The following is a 21,595-nucleotide window of genomic DNA, read 5'->3' as shown; positions in this document are numbered from 1 at the left end:
AGCCCAAGAAAATAGAGTCTCTCACTGTTTCCATTGTTTTCCCATCTACTTGCCATGAGCTGATGGGACCGGATGCTGTGATCTTCGTTTTTTTGAATGTTGAGTTTTAAGCCAGCTTTTTCACTCTCCTCCTCCACCTTCATCAAGATGCTCTTTGGTGCCTCCTCGCTTTCTGCTATAATGGTGGTGTCATCTGCATATCTGAGGTTATTGATAGAACCCAAATCTGTGTTCCTTATTTTGAAGCTGACTTTTAAAATACTAGTTATTTTTAGTACCACTTATGATAGAAAATGGAGTAAGCGAAAATATGTTCAGTAATATTTTTGCTGTTGCTACTGGTTCTATAACTGTGGCCCCAGGAGTCTAGTGAGTTATTTGGGAGGGGGTGCGTGCTGTGTGGCACTTGTGATCTTGTTCCCCAACTAAGAATCACACCTGCATCAGCTGCATAGTGGAAGTATGGAGCCCTGCTGGACCGCCAGGGGATGCCTGTGTGTGTGCCTGTGTGTGTGTGTGTGAATTCTTCTCTGTGTGTGTGCCTGTGTGTGTGTGTGTGCCTGTGTGAGTTTGTGTGTGTGTGAATTCTTCTGTGTGTGTGTGTGTGTGTGTGAATTTTTGTGCAGAGCACTAAATCATAAAATAGTATTTGGAAGCTGTGAATTTCAGATATTTTTTTGTCATGTAAAGTTTTTGCATGAAGGAATGTATTTTTCTTTGTTTTGGTAAACCCAAAATTAATTTCTCACTGTGCCCACAAGCACAAAGAGACTATTCAACAAGTATGTGTGTACTTGTGGCCAGTCAGTGGTACCAGAGATACAGTTGTGAATAAGACATAGATTCTAGTTGTGGGTTGGGTAGGACAGACAATAAGCAAATTTATATATAATGTTAGAATGTGACAAGTACAATGGAAAAAAGTAATATTGTGGTATCTTAGCCAAGATTGTATAGGAAGACTCCTTATGAAATGAACCTTTTAATAGAAACCCAAAGTCAGAGAGGGAATCCTGTCACTCTGTGATGGGAGAGCTTCTAAAGCAGAGGCAACAGCAGAGGAAAGGCCTTAAGGTGGGTACATGAATAAGACATAGATTGTAGTTGTGGTAAGGGTAGGTAAACAAACTAATTTATAATGTTAGAATGTGACAAGTACAGTAAGAAATGAGACTATTGTATAAGAAAGTGTGCTTGTGGCCAGCCACAAGATGCCAGAGATACAGTAGTAAATAAGTGAACAGGAACTAAAGAGTCTCTTGATGAGGATGAAAGATGAGAGTGAAAAAGCTGGCTTAAAACTCAACATTAAAAATACGAAGATCATGGCATCCAGTCCCATCACTTCATGGCAAATAGGAGGGGAAAAAGTAGAAACAGTGAGAGGCTTTATTCTCTTGGGCTCCAAAATCACTGTGAACAGTGACTGCAGCCCTGAAGTTAAAAGACGCTTGCTCCTTGGAATGGAGCTATGACAAACATAGACAGCATATTAGAAAGCAGAGAGATCACTTTGCTGACAAAGGTGTGTATAGTCAAAGCTATGGTTTTTCTAGTAGTCATGTATGGATGTGAGAGTTGGACCATAAAGACGGTTGAGCACTGAAGAATTGATGCTTTCAAATTGTGTTGCTGGAGAATACTCTTGAGAGTCGCTTTGACACAAGGAGATCCAACCAGTGAATCTTAAAGTGAAAGTGAAGTCGCTCAGTCGTCTCAGACTCTTTGCGACCCCATGAACTGTAGTCTACCAGGCTCCTCTGCCCGTGGGATTTTCCAGGCAAGAATACTGGAGTGGGTTGCCATTTCCTTCTCAGTCTTAAAGGAAGTCAACCCTAAATATTCATTGAAAGGACTGATGCTGAAGCTGAAGCTCCAATACTGTGGCCATCTGATGCAAAGCAACTCATTGGAAAAGACCTTGATGCTGGGAAAGATTGAAGGCAGGAGGAGAAGGGGATGACATAGGACGAGATGGTTGGATGCCATCACCGACTCAATGGTGATGAGTAATTTTGAGCAAACTCCAGCAGATAAGAGCAGGGAAGCTTGGTGTGCTGCAGTCCATGGGGTTGCAAAAAGTCTGGCATGACTTAGCGACTGAACAACTACAGTTATCTGTACAATCTGTTCTCCATTGATTTGTGGATCCATTTTATTGTACATTTCCCTAGAAACACAGGTTTGTCCTCTACACTCAGTTCTCAGTTGAGTTCCATTGGTTTGTCTTCTTTTTTGTCTGTGTACTTGCAAATACGATACTGTTTTTATTGCTACAACTGTGTAACATGGCTTGATATCTCGTAGGGGAAGTTTCTCTCTTCTCTTTTCAGTTTCAAGGTTGACTTAGCTATGTGTTTATTCTTTCAAAAATGTTAGAGTTTCTGAAAGAAGCTCACTGAAAATTTTAGTTGTGATTAATTTATGTAGAATTATGTTTGTGGTATTTTGTCATTCCATTCCTTTCAGTCAGCCTATTTGCCCTTTATTAGTGTTTTAATACTAATAAATGAGTGCTGGCCAACAGGATGAATAAGATATTCTCTAATAAGTCGGTTAGCAGTATTCTGGATCCTTTTTTTCCATGAAAGTCCCTTTACATTTTTGTTGGAGTGAGTATTCCTTTTGTATTATGATCGTGTATTATGTGACCTCAATATATTTCTTTCTTGCTTTTTCTTGCTATTCTGAGTTTTGTATGCCTGGCATGCTGTTCTGATGACTATTCAGGAAGTCCCAGTGAGTTCCAATCAAAATCAGAGCAAAAGAGATCCCTCTTGTTTCTCTATCCTTTATCCATTGATTGCCTATTATGAACTCTAGTTGGGAATACAAACAACTAAAACACAAAAGAATCCCTAGCTAAAATCTCATGTATTCTGGTAAGAAAGATAGAGTTGACTGTAAATCATTGCCTCTCATATTTTAGGTCTTAATGTTGCCTTTTCAGAGGAGCTTTTCTTTGATCCTGCAGTTAAGATTGGAGTACTGTATAATCTTTTCTTCTTGTTACTTGCTCTTTTTTCTTTATGATCCTTTTTGGAGTAATTATTACTTGAGTTCTTTTTTTCCACTGAAGTGTAACATCCACAAAGGTTATCTATTGTTAATGGATGTATCTCCAATGTGTAATATAATACCTGTTTAGACATAGTAGGAATAAATTTTTTATTTGTTGAATGATGTATCAACTGGAATACAATATGATAAACACATTGAATTTTTATCTGTGGATCTGTGAACCACACCAGTGTCTCAGATGGTAAAGAATCCACCTACAGTACAGGAGACCTGGGTTCGATCCCTGGGTTGGGAAGATCTCCTGAGGGAACCCATGGCAACCCACTCCAGTATTCCTGCCTGGAGAATGCCCATGGACAGAAGAGAAGCTTGGCGGGTTATAGTCCATAGGGTCGCAAGGAGTTGGACAGAACTGAGCACCTAAGCACAGTGCGGCACGTGAAGCACACAGGAAGGATTGCTTAGTTTCATTCACGTAAGAGTTTTGAGGAATGAACTTTCAGCTTGATATGAAAATGTCATTTTCTGTCAGTATTCTTTTATGCTACAAGCTTTCCCTGCCTTCCAACATCAGAACCTCTTTGCACAATTCTGTGGCCAGAGACAATGGCCCAAGGGTTGAAACTTTTCCTGTTGTCCCGTTTCTGAGGTTGTTAGGCCCCCTTAATTTGGAAGGAGAACAGCCTTTTGTTCTAAATCTATACTCTTTCCTTAAGGTTGTTACATCTAGTATTTATTAATAACCATAGTTTATAGTTTAAACAAACGATAACAGTTTCTTCCTGGTTCTGGGACCTAGAGTAAGATGTTGAATTGTAAACCACTCTTTTTTTTTTTTTTTTAATTATTGATGCAATGACTGAATACATTAACAAATATATTGGAGATAGTCACCTATCCAGATTACTTGTACCCTGTGGCAGGATATTTGTTCTTCAGGATTTGTCTTCAAGCCCTGACCCAACTGAAGAGCCTAGCCAATTGACTATAGAGTATAGATTCCTGACGGGCATGGGCTGTATGAATAAATAATTGTTGTGATTCAAAATCCTTTGGGCTTTGCACCCAAATCATCATTAGCAAAGAATTAATGAACCATAACACAACACATCAGGACTGTTTTTGATTCATTTTGAGAAATAAGAGCAAATTTAAAAATTGCCTTTTATGTGGTTAATGTTTACAATAATATTTATGGAAGTTTCAGGAAAGAGAAGTGTTCTACTGTATTACATTTATGAGCAGAAATGAGATTTATTTATTACATAATAAGATCATTTGCACAGGTCTTTTGGGTTTTGTTTTGTATACTTCCAAAAGATATTTCTTTCTGCATGAACTCCATATATATCTGCTAGAATTAGAACTTAAAAATCTGGTGAAAGTGAAAAATGAAAATGTTAGTCACTCGATTGTGTCTGATTCTTTGCGACCCCATGGACTGTAACCTGCCAGGATCCTCTGTCCATGGAATTCTCCAGGCAAGAATACTGGAGTGGGTATGCATTCCCTTCTCCAGGGGATCTTCCCGACCCAGAGATTGAACCTGGGTCTCCTGCAGGGAAGTTCAAAAGTCTGGTTAGCTTGCCCATTTCTAGAATCAAATCATCTTTAATTTGTTTAATGAGCTTCATGTAAGTAGGTGTTAAGTGTTTTTCTTTGCACTTTGCATGAATATTTCAGTTCTGTAAAAATATTTTAAAATTTTTTGGAGCTGTTGTGTTGTTGAGATTTTCACTTTCCTGGTCTAACACATTACTCTTTTGCCTAATAATTGTGTTTAAAGTTTTGCCATAATTGAAAAAATTTTGATGCATTTGTTCCTGTTTGTGCTCCCTACTCAGCTGAAATTGTTTCCTTTTCATTTGATCTAAGATTTGTTTTAAAGGGGGTTAATGGTTTTTGGAGGACAGTAGTAGTCTTTCGTAAAAGAAATATGCTTAATAAAACAGGGATAATTTGTTTACTGTTCATATTTTGCTGAACAGGCAGAGTTGGCCTTGAGAACGTATGCTCTTAGAGATAGAAGATCTAGAGTTTACCATTGTTCTTACTATAAAGCGAATATCAACTCAGAAAGTCATTGTTGTCTTCCCTACCCTGTGACTTCTCTTCAGTTTTACAATCTGAATGTTTGTTTCTGTGTTATCACTAAACAGGGATAAACATAAGGGCTTTAGAGTGGATCTTTGCTGGCAGTTATTTCCATTATATGCTAATATACTTGTCATTCATCAGTAGATGGAACTGGAAAATAAGAATGTAATGGGATACTTCACCCATTACAGGAACTAATGACAAGGAAAGGTTTCATATTTTTGCTTGACTTAGTTTTTATATTAAGCATATTAGTATTTTTAAAATAATCCAGAAACATTGAATGTTTTATTTTTAAATGTATAGTTTATTTAGAAAAGAACAATGTCTTCCTAAATGATCATTATTCTGCTTTGTTTCCTGTTTTTTCAGAGATATTACATATGACATATCAGTAGAAGCTGTGTCAACAATGATGGTTTTCCTTTCTTGCCAACTCTTCCACAAGGAAGTTTTGCGACAGAGCATCAGTCACAAGTATTTGATGCGAGGTCGATGGTATGTTTCTCTTTTAAATTTGTCAAGTTCTTTTTTGTCTTCATCTATAGTTCTCCTGTTGTCCTCTTTTCTTAGTGTTGTTCCATATCTCCAAATAGACGTTTCCTATGGTTGTTTTCATCAGAACTTCAGACCGAACACATAAGGATGTGCTTTCCTGCTAAACTAGCCATCCTCCCCACCCCTTTCATCCTCCAACTCCTTTACCTTCTCTGCTGGTTTCTTTGTAGAGTTGAAATTATGAAGTCCTCTTTTTCTTCCTGCTGCGTCATTCTGTATGTGTTAAGGAGTCACCCAGTCATATTTGTTCACTGAAATTATTTCTAGCTTCCCCTTCCCATTAGCTCCATTGAAAGTACTACGCAGCGTAATGCCTCCTCACCATGTGTTTGGACTTCCCCGGCAGCTGCTTCACTGACCATCCCTCCTTTAATTTAGGCCACAAATATTTACTGTATGCTAGGCATGTGTTAGGATGTGGAGCTGTGCTCCTGAGCATAAGCTTACAGTCCCCTGGTGAGTGGGGATAGGAGGAGATAAATATTACATGCACACACACAGGGGCACCTTTGTCTTCTTACATCCCTCTTGCCACCTTGATTATACCTATGGCACATTCACAGAATCCTTCAGGACTCTTTTAGAACACATTTTAAAATCACTGATAATAGAGATGAAAAGGCCTTAAGCATTGGCTCAAGAGTCTATTTAAAAGCTTTCTCCAGATTGCAGGAATTGATTCATCACTAATTTATGAACACATTTTTCTTTTAACCTATTTTCTCTCCCTTCTCCTCTCCATCCATTACTGAAAAACAGAGTATTAACATTGAAAAAAAAGTCTGTATATGTATAGGTACGTTTTTGTATGCATGCATAGATTGGATGATTTCATATTTTTATTTATTTTTTAAAATGTCAGGTTCAGTAGTTATTTATATTGGTTATATGTTGAATATTTTGGATATATTGGGTTAAGTCAAATATTACTGTTCACATCAGTTTCCATATTTTTTAACTCTTGCTTTTTCCTGCTGATTCTGTTACTACCGCCCTTCAAGTGTCAAGTACTGTATTATAGACTGAATTTGTAATAGCTCAACTGTTGTACTGACTACAAATAAAGTAACTGAAGCTTAGGAGTTGAAATGATTTGGTGAATAATATACAGCATAGTAAGAGGAAAGCCAGAATTCATTCAACCTGAAATCTGATCTCACAGCCCATAATTGTCTCTGTTTTGTGACAATGCTAGATTTTCTTTGAATTGTGCTAATCCTTATGTTGATAGATTATATTTATCACGATACAGAGTCAGTTGACTCCCCAAAATATGAGTTTATTTTCTTCTTCTTTTTCTTTTTGTGTAGTCTTCCATACACCAGCAAACTTGTGAAAACCTTATTGTATAACTTCATCAGACAGGAAAAGCCACCTCCTCCAGGAACGCATGTATTGCCTCAGCAGTCGGATGGGGGAGGACTGCTCTATGGACTGGCATCAGGAGTAGCAAGTAAGTCTTACCAGAATTTGTCAGTTCTGTGATGTATGTAGTAGGTTTTGTCCTATTAGTCATAAGAAGTTCTGTTCACTTGACTGCTAGTACCGTTATATTGCTGGCTTGAGTGTGAAATACTGGAAATAGTTTATAGAGTATTTTTTTCATTTGGTGCACTGAGTTTTACAAGGAAGTATATGCAAATCATGAATAGATTGTTTACCTATAAGACAGCATTTTTCAAGAAGAATAAGCATGCATATTGTATGCATCCTAGCTGTGCAATATAAATACAGTTATGCTCTTGGAAACTTTTTATCACTTATGTTTTATGAGGAAATTGTTCTGTTTTAGGGGCTTTCTTGAGTAGGATTTTATATGACTAATTAGGTGTAGGTTTTTTTATTATACACACGTTTCCTTTGTTTGGTGACAAATTAGCACATTGTGAAGAGGCTTATAATAAATTCTGAAATGGCACAAGCATGAAATTTATCAGATTGGAAGCAAATTTCACTAACTGAAGAATCCGTTCCCATCATCCAGTAAAGCCTCATTTCTGCTTCACAGTGTTTTGACTTAAAAGAGACTAGAAATACCAGAGGACCTGGGTCATGTGAGGTTACGTCAGCTGAACTTGTGCTTTGTTCTGAAAGAGAAACAAAAACTACACTGGCACTTTGGCAGTCATACGGTCTGCCTGGGTGCTCTTACTTAAGAAACCATATATGGTCCACTTAATTACACAGTGCAGAGTTCAGCTGTCTGAAGGAATTTTAAATGGAACTGAGTTCCGCAGCTGAATTAGGCAGTGACATGTTCTCCACACTCTAGCCAGGGTATCAGTTTGATAGGAAAATGGAGTACTGTGTGATAATTTATGAGATGATTAGTCTCAGGAACCTCTTTGGATTGAAAGACCTCTGTTCTAGGTCATCTTCTTTTGACTTCTTTTAGTATTATAAGTTGAATTACATTTTTAATCACTCTTGACTTTGTCTCTGGTGCTGAACATGCTGCCTCGATCATCAGATCTGCAGAGGTTCATTCTCCGAGCCACCCGTCCTGTGGTCCTCATTGTTTCAGATAAGGAGGTTTTAGAGGCTTGCTTTTTTGTGGTGTCTAAAGGCAGCGCAGGAAGGGCTTTGTGTGTTCCATGGAAAGGCTTGATTAATCTGTTAGGTTTTTTTTTGGCCACACGGCATGTGGGATTTTTAGTTCCCCGACCAGGAACTGAACCCAGTTGCTTGGCAGTGGAAGTCCAGAATCCTAACCACTGGAAAACTGGGGGATTCCCAGTGTTTTCTCTTTTCAGTCATTAAACTAGTGTTAGTGTTCAAAAGCTGAGTATTTTCTAGTACTCTCCAGTATGGTTGGAGGAGATACTATAAATTCATTAACTGCTTTCTTTGAAACAATGACAATACTTCGCAGTTTTTCATAGATGTGTGTAGTTCTTGAATTTTCTTGCAGTTATGTGTCATCATAAAGAAGTCCAGTATGGTATGTAATGTCATCTGTACTGCGTGCCAAAAGAATTTTTAATTTCAGATATACTCTGTGTATTAGAAGGAGATTGCCAGTTTGTCTCCCAAATGTCTATCAAAGTTGGAATAGATAATCTCTTAAGACTATTTCCACATAATTTTGAATGGTTCTCTGATCTTTTCCCCTAGCATTAAGAAGTTTAGTATTCAGCTAAGGGCATTAAAATAGACTTAGGATTTTTGTGTGCCTGTAGTGATAAGGCATTTTTCATAGCTTCTTAAGTCTTCATAAAACTATTCATGTAAAAGTATAAGTGATGGAGTAATTTATTATTTTACAGTATGTGGCCCAAAAGATTATTAAAAAAAAAAAAAAAAACAACCAAAGGATATTTTTCTTCTAAAAAGCACATTTATGTATTTTGTGCAAAAAAGAAAGTGTTAATGAGAGGGAGGTTCAAAAGAGAGGGGATATATGTATACCTTTGACTGATTCATGCTGAAGTTTAACAGAAAACAACAACATTCTGTAAAGCAAATATCCTTTGATAAAAAAATAAAAAAAAAGAACGGTCATAGCCATGTAATTTTGAATTAAGTTACATTCCATGTAAGTCAATCAAGTTGACAAAGGAAATAAAAATTTGTTTTTAATTGAAGGATAATTGCTTTACAGTATTGCATTGGTTTCTACCAAACATCAACATAAATCAGCCATTGCGTTACCCTTGTCCCCTCCCACCTGAACATCCCTCCCGCCTCCCTCCCCAACCCATTGCTCTAGGTTGTTACCAGATCCTGGTTTGAGTTACCTGAGTCATGCAGCAAATTCTCATTGGCTTCCTATTTTACATTTGGTAATGTATGTTCCCACGTTACTCTCTTCATACCTCCCACCCTCTCCCTCCCCTCCAGGCTGTGTCTGTAAGTCTGTTCTCAATGTCTGTGTCTTCATTGCTGCTCTGCAAATAGATTCATCAGTACCTACCATCCTTCTAAATTCTAAATCTAAATAGTATATGATATTTGTATTTCTCTTTCTGACTTATTTTACTCTGTATAATAGCTCTAGGTTCATCCACCTCATTAGGACTGACTCAAATGCATTCCTTTTTATGGCTGAGTAATATTCCATTGTATATATGTACCACAGCTTTTTTATCCATTCCTCTATCAGTGGACATCTGGGTTGCTTCCATGTCTTAGCTATTAGAAATAGAGCTGCATTAGGGAACATGGGTCTTTTTCACTTTTGGTTTCCTCAGGATACATGCCTAGTAGTGGGATCGCTGGGTCTTATGGTTGTTTTATTCCTAGTTTTTAAAGAAATCTTCATACTGTTCTCCATAGTGGCTGTACCAGTTTACGTTCCTACCAACAGTGCAGGAGGGTTCTCTTTTCTCCACACCCTCTCCAGCATTTATTGTTTGTAAACTTTTTTATGATGACCATTTTGACTGGTGTAAGATGATACCTCATTGTGATTTTGATTTTCATTTCTCTAATAATGAGTTGAAGTTGAGCATCTTTTCACGTGTTTGTTAGCCATCTGTATGTCTTTGGAGAAATGTCTGTTTAGGTCTTTCATCCACATTTTGCTTGAGTTGTTTTTTTTTCTGGTATTCATTTATATGAGCTGCTTTTGAAATTAACCCTTTGTCAGTTGTTTCATTTGCTATTATTTTTTTCCCATTCTGAGGGTTATTTTTTTTATTTATAGTTTCCTTTGCTGTGCAAAATCTTTTAAGTTTAATTAGGTCCCATTTGTTTATTTTTGTTTTTATTTCCATTACTCTAGGAGGTAGGTCATAGAGGATCTTGCTGTGATTTATGTCACAGAGTGTTTTGCCTATGTTTTCCTCTTAAGAGTTGGCAAAGGAAATTTGACCTTAGTTGTGTTATCTTTTGGTTTGATGGTCTTTTGGTTGGTAGTTAAGGAATTTTCTTTAATATTAGCTTGAGAAAGATACGATTTGGAAGGTCCACACCAAAAAAAAAAAAAAGATTCTAAAGCCAAATGTAAATTGTAAACCCTTTTGGATTATATTCATTTTCTTTGGGATTAAATTTTTCCTGGATTTAGAAAGCATTTCCTTTCATAGCAGGATATGTATAGTATGGTTTGCTTAAATTATTTCCTTTGAATTAGGGTGCCTTCTTTGAAAGAACACAACAGTTTTCGACAGTGAAGTTTTTGTTGTAACTGGAAAGGAAGAAGAGACTCTTTTTGTTAGAACTGGAGTACAGAGGAGCAGTGAGCCATACATCTGGACCTTCAAAGAGTTCGGCAGGGCCCCCTCCAGTTTATTCTCACTTTTTCCAGATTTATATTTGGTTTTTGCCCAGACTTTAGCAGAAACTCTGCTGCTTCTTACATCCCTGACTTTTTTTTCCTTTTTTATACTTTTGCTTGGGTCATCTTTCTAACCTAGAATCCTACTTCCTCCTCTCTCTGATGTTAATTTTTCTGACCCTCCATCCCTTAAGATCCGTCTTAAGTACCACCTTCTCCACAAAAGACTTCCTTTCCTACCTCGAAGCTAGATGTGGTTTTTTCCTGAGGCATTTAACACTCTGCTTTGTCTTATGATCACTAGGTTCAAGTCTCATTCTCCCTCCATTGGTTCTGCATACAATAAAACTTCACAGTTTACAGAGCAACTTTTATGTATCTAACTTTATTCTCATAGCAACCTTGTGAAATAAATGGTTTTACTTTTTTAATATAGTTGGTAAAGAGCTGTTCCTAGATATTAAATTATTTGTCTAAGATCACATAGCCAAGAGTCATGTTGGTTTGCACTTTAGCTCTGTTCCTTTGAATCTTGACTTGTGCTGTCTGGTCCCCCCCCCCCCTTTTTTTTTTCCATTTTTTTCTATTTAAAAAAATTTGAATTGAAGTATAGTTGATTTGGGGCTTCCCTGGTAGCTCAGCTAGTAAAGAATCTGCCTGCAATGCAAGAGACCCTGGTGTGATTTCTGGGTTGGAAAGATATCCTGGAGAAAGGGATAAGCTACCCACTGCATTGTTCTTGGGCTTGCTTGTTGGCTTAGATGGTACAGAATCTGCCTGCAGTGTGAGAGACCAGGGTTCGATCCCTGGATTGGGAATATCCCCTGGAGGAGGGCATGGCAACCCACTCCAGTTTCTTGCCTGGAGAATCGCTTGGACAGAGGAGCTGGCGGGCCGCAGTCCATGGGATGGCAAAGAGTAGGACACGACTGAGCGACTAAGCACATACCCACTCTTTTTTAGATTCTATTCCTGTATAGGTCCTTACTGTTTGGTCTTTCACTGTCACCACTTGAGTCCTGAGTGTATAAGCTGCTTCTTGACTTATATGAGGGTGTTCACTGCAGCAGAGCACCTTATATTTGTGGACTGTCAGTAAATACTTGTATGTAATTAAATACCAAAAGCTAATACTTATCTGCCTCAGGATGGGAAGCTGAATGTGGCTCAGATCATGAACTCCTTATTGCAAAATTCAGACTTACATTTGAAGAAAGTATGGAAAACCACTAGACTATTCAGGTATGACCTAAATCAAATCCTTTACAATTATATAGTGAAAGTAAGAAATAGATTTAAGGGATTAGATCTGAGAGTGCCTAAAGAACTGTGGATGGAGGTTCGTTACATTGTACAGGAGACGGGGAGCAAGACCATCCCCAAGAAAAAGAAATGCAGAAAAGCAAAACAAAATGGCTGTCTGAGGAGGCCCTGCAAATAGCTGTGAAAAGAAGAGAAGCCAAAAGCAAAGGAGTAAAGGAGAGATATTCCCATTTGAATGCAGAGTTCCAAAGAATAGCAAGGAGAGATAAGAAAGCCTTCCTCAGTGATCAGTGCAATGAAATAGAGGTAAACAATAGAATGGGAAAGACTAGATATCTCTTCAAGAATATTAGAGATACCAAGGGAACATTTCATGCAAAGATGAGTTCAATAAAGGACAGAAATGGTATGGACCTAACAGAATCAGAAGATACTAAGAAGAGGTGGCAAAAGTACACAGAAGAACTGTGCAAAAAAGATCTTCACGACCCAGATAATCACGATGGTGTGGTCACTCACACTCACCTAGAGCCAGACATCCTAGAATGTGAAGTCAAGTGAGCCTTAGGAAGCATCACTACAAACAAAGCTAGCGGAGGTGATGGAATTCTAGTTGAGCTATTTCAAATCCTAATAGATGATGCTGTGAAAGTGCTGCACTCAATATGCCAGCAAATTTGGAAAACTCAGCAGTGGCCACAGGACTGGAAAAGGTCAGTTTTCATTCCAGTTCCTAAGAGAGGCAATGCCAAAGAATGCTCAGACTACTGCACAATTGCACTCATCTCACATGCTAGCAAAGTAATGCTTAAAATTCTCCAAGCCAAGCTTCAGCAATATGTGAACCGTGAACTTCCAGATGTTCAAGCTGGTTTTAGAAAAGGCAGAGGAACCAGAGATCAAATTGCCAATATCCACCAGATCATCGAAAAAGCAAGAGAGTTCCAGAAAAACATCAATTTCTGCTTTCTTGACTATGCCAAAGCCTTTGACTGTGTGGACTACCACAAACTGGAAAATTCTGAAAGAGATGGGAATACCACACCATCCAACCAGCCTCTTGAGCAATCTGTATGCAGATCAAGAAGCAACAGTTAGAACTAGAACATGGAACAACAGACTGGTTCCAAATAGGAGAAGGAGTCCATCAAGGCTGTGTATTATCACCGTGCTTATTTAACTTATATGCAAAGTACATCATGAGAAATGCTGGGCTGGATGAAGCACAGGCTGGAATCAAGATTGCCGGGAGAAATATCAATAACCTCAGATATGCAGATGATACCACCCTTATGGCAGAAAGTGAAGAAGAACTAAAGAGCCTCTTGATGAAAGTGAAAGAGGAGAGTGATAAAGTTGGCTTAAAGCTCAACATTCAGAAAACAAACATCATGGCATCCGGTCCCATCCCTTCATGGCAAATAGTTGGTGAAACAGTGGAAACAATGGCAGACTTTATTTTGGGGGACCCCAAAATCACTGCAGATGGTGTATATATATATATATATATAGATATATATAGATATATCTAATCATTCCAAAAATAAACTCCCCAAATTATCAGTATATACCTTTAACCAGACTGATTTATTGTTAACATTTTTATCTGATTTATTTTGTATTTGTGTTTCTCTCCAACCTCCATTCTACACACACATACACACAAGTTTTTTTCTTTTAACAATTAGAAGATAAATTGTATGCATCATGGCCCTTTACCCCTAAATACTTGAATGTGTATTTTTTAAAAGGGGATGTCTCTATTTTTATAAACTGAAAAAAAATTGAAGTATAGTTATTTTATAGTGTTGTTAGTTTCAAATGTACAGCAAAATGATTCAGTCATTCATACATATACATATATAGACTTCACAACGTATTAAAAGATAATTGAGTATAGTTTTGTGTGCGCTACGTAACAGCAGGTTCTTGTTTTTTACCAATTTACATACAGTCAGTATGTGTTAACCCCAAACTAATTTATCTCCCCATCCCCTTTGGTAGCCATAAGTTTGTTTTCTGTATCTGTGAGTCTGTTTTTGCTTTGTAAATAAGTTCTTTTGTATCATTTTTTTTTTGTTTGTTTAGATTGCACAGATAAGCTATACCATATGATATTTGTCTTTTTCTGTCTCACTTCACTTAGTGTGGTAATCTCTAGGTCCATTCATGTTGCTGGAAATGGTATCATTTCATTCTTTTTTTTTAATGGCTGAGTAATGCTCTGTTTTGTGTTTGTGTATGTATATATATATGAAAGTGAAAGTGTTAGTCGTTCAGTCACGTCCAACTCTTTGTGACCCCATGGACTATAGCCTGCCAGGCTCCTCTGTCCGTGGAATTCACCAGGCAAGAATACTGGAGTGAGTAGGTAATCCCTTCTCCAGGAGATCTTCTTGACCCAGGGATTGAACCTGGGTCTCCTGCATCGCTGGCAGATTATTTATTGTTTGAGCCACCAGGGTAGCGTGTGTGTGTGTGTGTGTGTGTGTGTGTGTGTGTGTGTGTGTGTAGACCAAATCTTCTTTATCCACTTATCTGTGGATACTTAGGTTGCTTCCATGTCTTGACTTTGGTAAACAGCGCCACTTTGAACATTGGGGTGTGTGTATCTTATGATACTGTGAATTAGAACTTTTGCTTTGATAGATACAAAGCCCAGGAGTGGAATGCAGGATCTTATAGTAGCTCTATTTTTAGTTTTCTATGGAACCTCCATACTATTTGCCATAGTGGCTATACCAGTTTGCGTTCACACCAGCAGTGTAGGAGGTTCTTTTTTCTGTATACCCTCTCCAGAATTTGTTTGTAGACTTTTTGGTGAAGGCTGTTGTGACTGGTTTGAGTTGATGATTCATTGTAGTTTTGCTTTACATTTCTGTAATAATTAGTGGTGTTGAGCATCTGTTCTGCCTGTTGGTCATCTGCATGTCTTCTTTGGAGAAATGTCTGTTTAGTTCTTCTGCTTGTTTTTTGATTGGGTTTTTATTGTTTTTTTATTAATTTTTTTAGTTATATAAGCTGTTTGTATATTGTGGAAGTTAAGTCCTTGTCAGTCACATTGTTTGCTAATATTTTCTTCCAGTCTTTTGTTTTGTTTATGCTTTCCTTTGCTCTGCAAAACGTGTAAATTTGATTAGATCTCATTGGTTTATTTTTACTTTTATTTCTTTTGCTTTGGGAGACTGACCAAAGAAAACATTGGTAAGATTTATGTCAGAGAACATTTTGCCTATGTTTTCTTCTAGGAGTTTTATGGTGTGTTGGATTATATTTAAGTCTTTAAGCCATTTTGGGTTTATTTTTATATATGATCTGAGGGAGTGTTCTGACTTCACTGATTTACATGTGACTGTCCAGCTTTCCAGCATCACTTGCTGAAGAGACTGTCTTTTTTCCATTTTATATTCTTGCCTCCTTCATCAAAGATTAATTGACTATAGGTGTGTGGGTTTATTTCTGGGCTCTCATTCATATTTTTGTTTCTGTGCCAGTACCATGCTGTATTGATTACTGTAGCTTTGTAGTGTTATCTGAAGTCTGAATGTGTTACGCCTCCAGCTTTGTTCTTTTCCTCAGGATTGCTTTGGCAATTCTGGGTCTTTTGTGGTTCCGCATAAATTTTAGGGTTATTTCCTCCAGTTCTGTGAAAGATGTCATGGGTAATTTGATAGGGATCATATTAAATCTGTAGATTGCTTTGGTTAGTACGTATGCCCTTCTTTCTGCTTAATTATTGGTCCTGAGGTCTTGGTAGTGAGTGCTTGGATGACGTTTGATTACCACTAGTAAGTTTATTGCAGTTAATGAGAGTAATGAAAATTAACTTCTATAAATCTTGTTCTTTTTTTGTCTTTTTATTTTTTAAATTACTTAAGTTTCATAACACATTTACAGGAGACTTGGAAAATACAGAACAAAGTTACATATAGTTCCACTCTATATTACAATTATTTTTAGTAGATAAGTTAAGGTTTTTAATTGGAGTTTTAGTATCAAACTCCTAAAAGTTAATACAATAAATATACAGAAAAGTATAAGAATATAGTAGATCTGAAAAGCACCTGGCTCAGATGCTAAAGAATCTGCTTGCAATGTAGCAGACCTAGGTTTCATCCCTGGGTCAGGAAGATCCTCTGGAGAAGGAAATGACTATCCACTCCAGTATTCTTGCCTGGAGAATTTTATGGACAGATGAGCCTGGTAGACTGCAGTCCATGGGGTCACAAAGAGTCGGACACCCCAGAGCGAGTAATACACACAAATAAAATTTTCACACAGCAGTAGGATACAAATTCTATTTAAGTTCCCATAGATTATAAACTAGGAGACACTGGATCATATCCAGGGACATAGACAAGATGCAAAAGTCTCATGGTCTAAAGGTATTGAAATCATACAAGAGTCTGTTCTCTTATCACTGTGGAATTACGTTAGAAATCAATATCAAAAGATATTTGAAAGTAACCCACATATTTTTAAGTGCAGTGACATTTACCAGGAGAGATCTTTGACTTAGCCATTGAAAACCTCAATAAGGTTAGAAAACTGAAAAAAACAAGTTTTGTTCTTTGTTTAAAAAAGTAATTTTCATGTATGTGTCAAATGTGATTTATTTCTTTTACTGGAAGAGGTCAGAGTGAATTATATATTAATATGTTACTTTATCTGATAATATCTATAGTACATGCTAGCTTTTATTCATAGTTTTGGAGTACAAAATTACACACTGGTCCCTTTCCAGTGCCTGAATTTGTTCTGCTGGGAGCCCATCATGGCAGATAATTGAGTCAATACTATTAAATACTGGGGAATGTGTTGCTTTGAGGCAGCTCTAATGGGTTTAACTGACCCTCTCCTTTTGTATTACCTTGCTTTCTCTTCTTGCTATCTTTAGTTGATGAGGTCTAGTTTATTAGGATTGTTTAAGTCTAACAATACGGTACTACAGCATGAAATCAGTTGGAACTCCAAATTCCCTGATTCTGGACACTGTATTTTCTTATTCATCTAGAGTAACTGCCCATTAAGTGTTTTGGCAGATAGCATTCAGTTGTTAATGGCTTTATTATTAATTTTATTATCCAAGTATTTTCCATATGTAACTTTTATGTCCTACTCCCCTTCAGGTTTTATATATACAGGTACAGACCTTTCAGTGTATCTGTCTCAGTATAATTTTGCTAGTGTAATGTCATCCATAGCTCTAGTCAATGCATAAGATTTACTCTAATTGGAGCCCTAAATTGTCATTAGACAAATATTAATATTTTGGGGCTTCTTGCTTTATTCAGAGTTAGGTGCTAGACATCATATTGAGAGGATCGATACATTCTAATTCCAGTGTGGAAAACAGCGTGTTTATGTAGGTGGCACGTGTAAAATAACAGTATTAATACAACTAGGGATTTTGTGACTGTTCTACACAGACAAGATTTCCTGGGTTCCCAGTGAGGATTTGCTGTGAGGGTCGTAAGTAGTGTGGTTTTCCCAGAGAGCAGACTTTTCGAGTTAAAGTGGATTCCTACAGTTTCCTCTGACTTTTAGGACTGACGCACAAGGATCTTCATGAACCTGGAACTTGTAGTTCAATGGGAGGAAGTGCTGAGTGAGCCTTTTGTGAGTTCAAATGAGGCCCCCTTTCCTCCTCTGTCTCCTCTGTTTGGGTTGCACCACAGAGACCTCTCAGTTGCTCTTTCTCTTCTCTCATTCCTGAAAGTCCTTGTGGATGAGGGTGTATTTCCAGAGTTTGAAATGGAGAATCGGGTTATTTGGGATGGAGCCCCAGCTTAGCATGGTCCTTAGACAAGTTCTTTAACTCGTTGTATCTCATTATTCTAGTTATAAAGCTGAAAAATAGGGTTTTTGTATTAGGTTATTGTTATTGTGAAGAGTGAGTGAAATACTGTATATAAAACCAATTTTAAAACTATACAACCTCCCTACTTAGGTAAATGACTCTTGTTATGTGTACTGAAACTCTGCAGTTTCAGTACTCTGCTAATCAAAATCAAAATAATTTAAAAGAATATATACTAAACAGATGACATAAGTGACCGAAAAGTCTCTTAACAAATTTATATAAGACAATTAAAAAATGAGAGACTATTTTATCTTTTTCATCTGCTCAAGCTTTAAAATTTAGGTAAAAAATGTTTTGAAATACTGACCAAACTGAATATACCAGTCAGATTTTTGCTCATTCTCCAACTCACTTTTCATTTTATGTGGTGCAAAATTTGGCTTATGATAGTCAGAAAGGAAAATCTGATTGTTAAATAGATATTGCCCACAAGAGATTTCTCCTTGCTTCCTAAATGAACTTGCCTTGACAACAGTCACTATGGTACTATTTCTTACTCATTAGTTTTTCATAAGATTATGTTTTCTTTTTAATATTTTGTTTATAAACTTAGCTAGAAATTTTAGTAAAGAAAAAATGCTGACCCACCCTGAATTGTAATAAATACTTTAAATGTTCAATTAGTCCAAGATATATTAGTTAGTTGGCAAGACAGTTGATTCTTGATGCTTACTTTAATCTGTAAGCAAAGCACCTTACACTGTTAGAGATGTTTTACAAAACATATGAATGAAGATTTCTACCTGTGTGACTTGTCATGTGATGGAGCAGTGTTTATGGTGGTAACATTCTGTCAGATCATCAACTCAATGGACATGGGTTTGAGCAAGTGCTGGGAGTTGGTAATGGACAGGGAAGCCTGGTGTGCTGTAGTCCATGGGGTCGCAGAGAGTTGGGCATGACTGAGTGACTGAACTGACTGACAGCTATAACAGAATGCCATAGACTGCATGGCTTGAACAGAAGATATTTATTTCTCAACAGTTTTAGAGGCTGGAAAGTCTAAGATCAAGGTCCTGTCTGATTTGGTTCTTGGGGAAGGCTCTTTTCTTGACTGGTTGCACAGTGTCTTCACATGGTGTTTCTTCACTGCTGTCTCTTCTTCCTCATACAAGGTCACAAATACAATCCTGGGGGCTCCACCCTCATGACCTCAGCTAAACCTAATCACTTTCCAAAAGCCCCACCTCCTATTATCTCCATATTTGGGTTAGGGCTCAACAGATGAATTTGGTGGGGAGGACTCAAACATTCAGTCAGTAGTAGGTATTAAGTAGGTCATGCTGGTATTCTCCTCACTGAAATTCTCAGTTCTGGAGGCTGCTAGTCCCTTATGTTTTTTGATATCTAAGATACCTTTTAGCACTAGTCATTCTTTATTTCAAACCACAACCTGTTTAGTGGTGGTGCTGAGGGTTGTGGCCAAAGTAGATCACCCGCAGCCCATTCAAACCTCACTAATATGTTTAAAAAAACAGACAAAAACAGAAGAAGAGGCATTCCAGAATGCATAAGGAGACCTTCCGATAATAATCCTGTAATTGAAACAAATTATTTTCTTTTCTGATTTTGGAGGCCACCCCTTATTATTGTCCTTTGGAGGGATTTTGGCTCTATATTTTGATAATTTGGTATCATGGAAGAAACACAAGTATCAGTCTGGCTGTTGGTAGTAGACCTAGAACTGAATGCCAGTCTTGGTATTTACTAACTAGATGTTCTTGGGCAGTTTAACCTATCAGTGACTCAAATTCTTCAAGGTAAAATGAGGATAACTCTTTCCTTTGTAGGGCCTCTGGGGTCATCAGATGAGCCAATGTGTAGGCAAGAGCCTGTAACCCAGTAGGTACACAATAAATGGTCACTATTAGTAGCAAGTGTTATGTAGTTATATTTGAAAGATAACTTCTGTTTAGAAAAAATTCAGTGACGTTTTAATGACTTACTAAGATTTTTAATGTAAATTTTGAAAATATCTGTTATTTGGTATATACACTTATAATAGAAACTTGAGATAGTCACTGAAAGAGGTTGAAAGTTTATATTGTGAGAAGGAAAAATAAGTTATAACATTTATTGTTTTTCTTTTGATTCTATCCTTCTTTGATCTCGTCTTTTAATATATTTTCAGGCTTCTAAGTAGCCTCTAATACCTAAAAAAAGGATGAAGCAAAGGAAGAGTTGACTTTGAAATTTCTTGTGTATTTTTTCATTATAAGAGAAAGCTGTGATGTGATTATAACTGAGTATTTAATGTTTTAAAGAGCCAAGCCTAATTAAATGTGTTCTGCCAAACTGTGCTTTCCATCATAAGTACTGAGGTTTTACACAATAACTTCTGATATATGGCTTTTCCATTTGAATGAGCCATCAAAAATGTTTTTTTTTCCTTTGCTTGCTGTGCTGGCTGTCCCAGCCAAACTATAATGCCAAAATAGTGATTATTTGTTTAGGCAAATGCTATACTAGAAATTAATAGAGATTTGAAGATTAAGATTCATTTCCCTCAATTGTTATTGAAAAAAAGTTACTGAATTCATTATGATAGGTATGGTGTGTAGTAGTTGTAATTTATTTCATGTGACGGTTGTTTTTCTCTTCAGTTTTGGCTTCTTCTGGGCTGACTCATTGAGAGAAAGAAAAACTACAGTAAGAGAAAAAGTATGTGACACTCAGAAACAGGCATAGTTGTGAAAACGTTTCTAATTAAAGCACTTTGAACTTTCAAAAAAGAAAGTGGTTTATAAATAATAATTACATTCTTGATTCATTTTTATTTGGAATGATCTGATAGATCTTTATATACCAGGTGAAAGAGTGACTTTTTCTTTCCACTTGTTTATTTTCAAGACTGAACTCATTTTGTGGCTTATAAAACAGTTAATTTCAGATTCTGTTTCCTTCTAATGGTTCCCTTGCAGGGCTACAGTGAACATTTAGATTAGTATCTGCAACCCAAACATCATATTTTGTTGTAGAGTCATAATATAAGTTACTTTACTTTTAATTGCTCTCTGAAAAAAGTATTATTTTAGGGACTTCTTTGGTGGTCCATTGGTTAAGAATCTGCCTGCCAGTTCAGGGGACACAGGTTCAATCTCTGGTCTGAAAAGATTCCACATGATGTGGGGCAGCTAAGCCCCTGCACCACAACTACTGAGCCTGCACCCTTAAACAGAAAGTAGCCCCCACTTGCTGCAAGTAAAAGAGCTGTTCTGCAGCAATGAAGACCCAGCACAGCCAATAAATTAATAAATAAGTAAAAATTTTAAAGTATTATTTCAGATTTTAGAGTTTTAAAAAATGTTTATTAAATGATATTCATTGAAAATGTCAAAATAATAGTATTGACTTGTTATCTTTATCCTTGTAATTTGCTGGAAATCACTCGTAAACCAATTTCCAGAAATGGCATTGGAAAGTCAGTATGCCAGCCCTCTGTTCACATTTTCTTCTTAACTGATTTGAAGGGAGGACTGAAGCTTCTTTTATGCCACAGATAGTTTGGGAATCAGTTCATTCATATTCACCAGGAAGAAACCAGAATAATGCAATCAATTTCAAATGAAATCTTA

General features: G+C 37.0%; 1 protein-coding gene across 4 annotated transcripts in view; it reads left to right on the top strand.

The window, feature by feature from the left end:
- The window catches only part of DYM (dymeclin), a 372,867-nt gene that overhangs the window by 88,944 nt on the left and 262,328 nt on the right, over positions 1–21,595 (top strand). For all 4 annotated transcript variants that reach the window (XM_065932681.1, XM_065932680.1, XM_065932678.1 and 1 more), the window contains 2 exons: positions 5,491–5,616; positions 6,987–7,129. In XM_065932681.1, the coding sequence (XP_065788753.1) occupies positions 5,491–5,616; positions 6,987–7,129 (269 nt within the window). The remainder of the gene's footprint in view (positions 1–5,490; positions 5,617–6,986; positions 7,130–21,595) is intronic.

Source organism: Muntiacus reevesi, chromosome 4 (genome assembly GCF_963930625.1).
Source record: "Muntiacus reevesi chromosome 4, mMunRee1.1, whole genome shotgun sequence".
NCBI lineage: Eukaryota > Metazoa > Chordata > Mammalia > Artiodactyla > Cervidae > Muntiacus > Muntiacus reevesi.
Note: the sequence above shows the minus strand (reverse complement) of the source record. Positions and strands in the feature narration are given on the sequence as shown.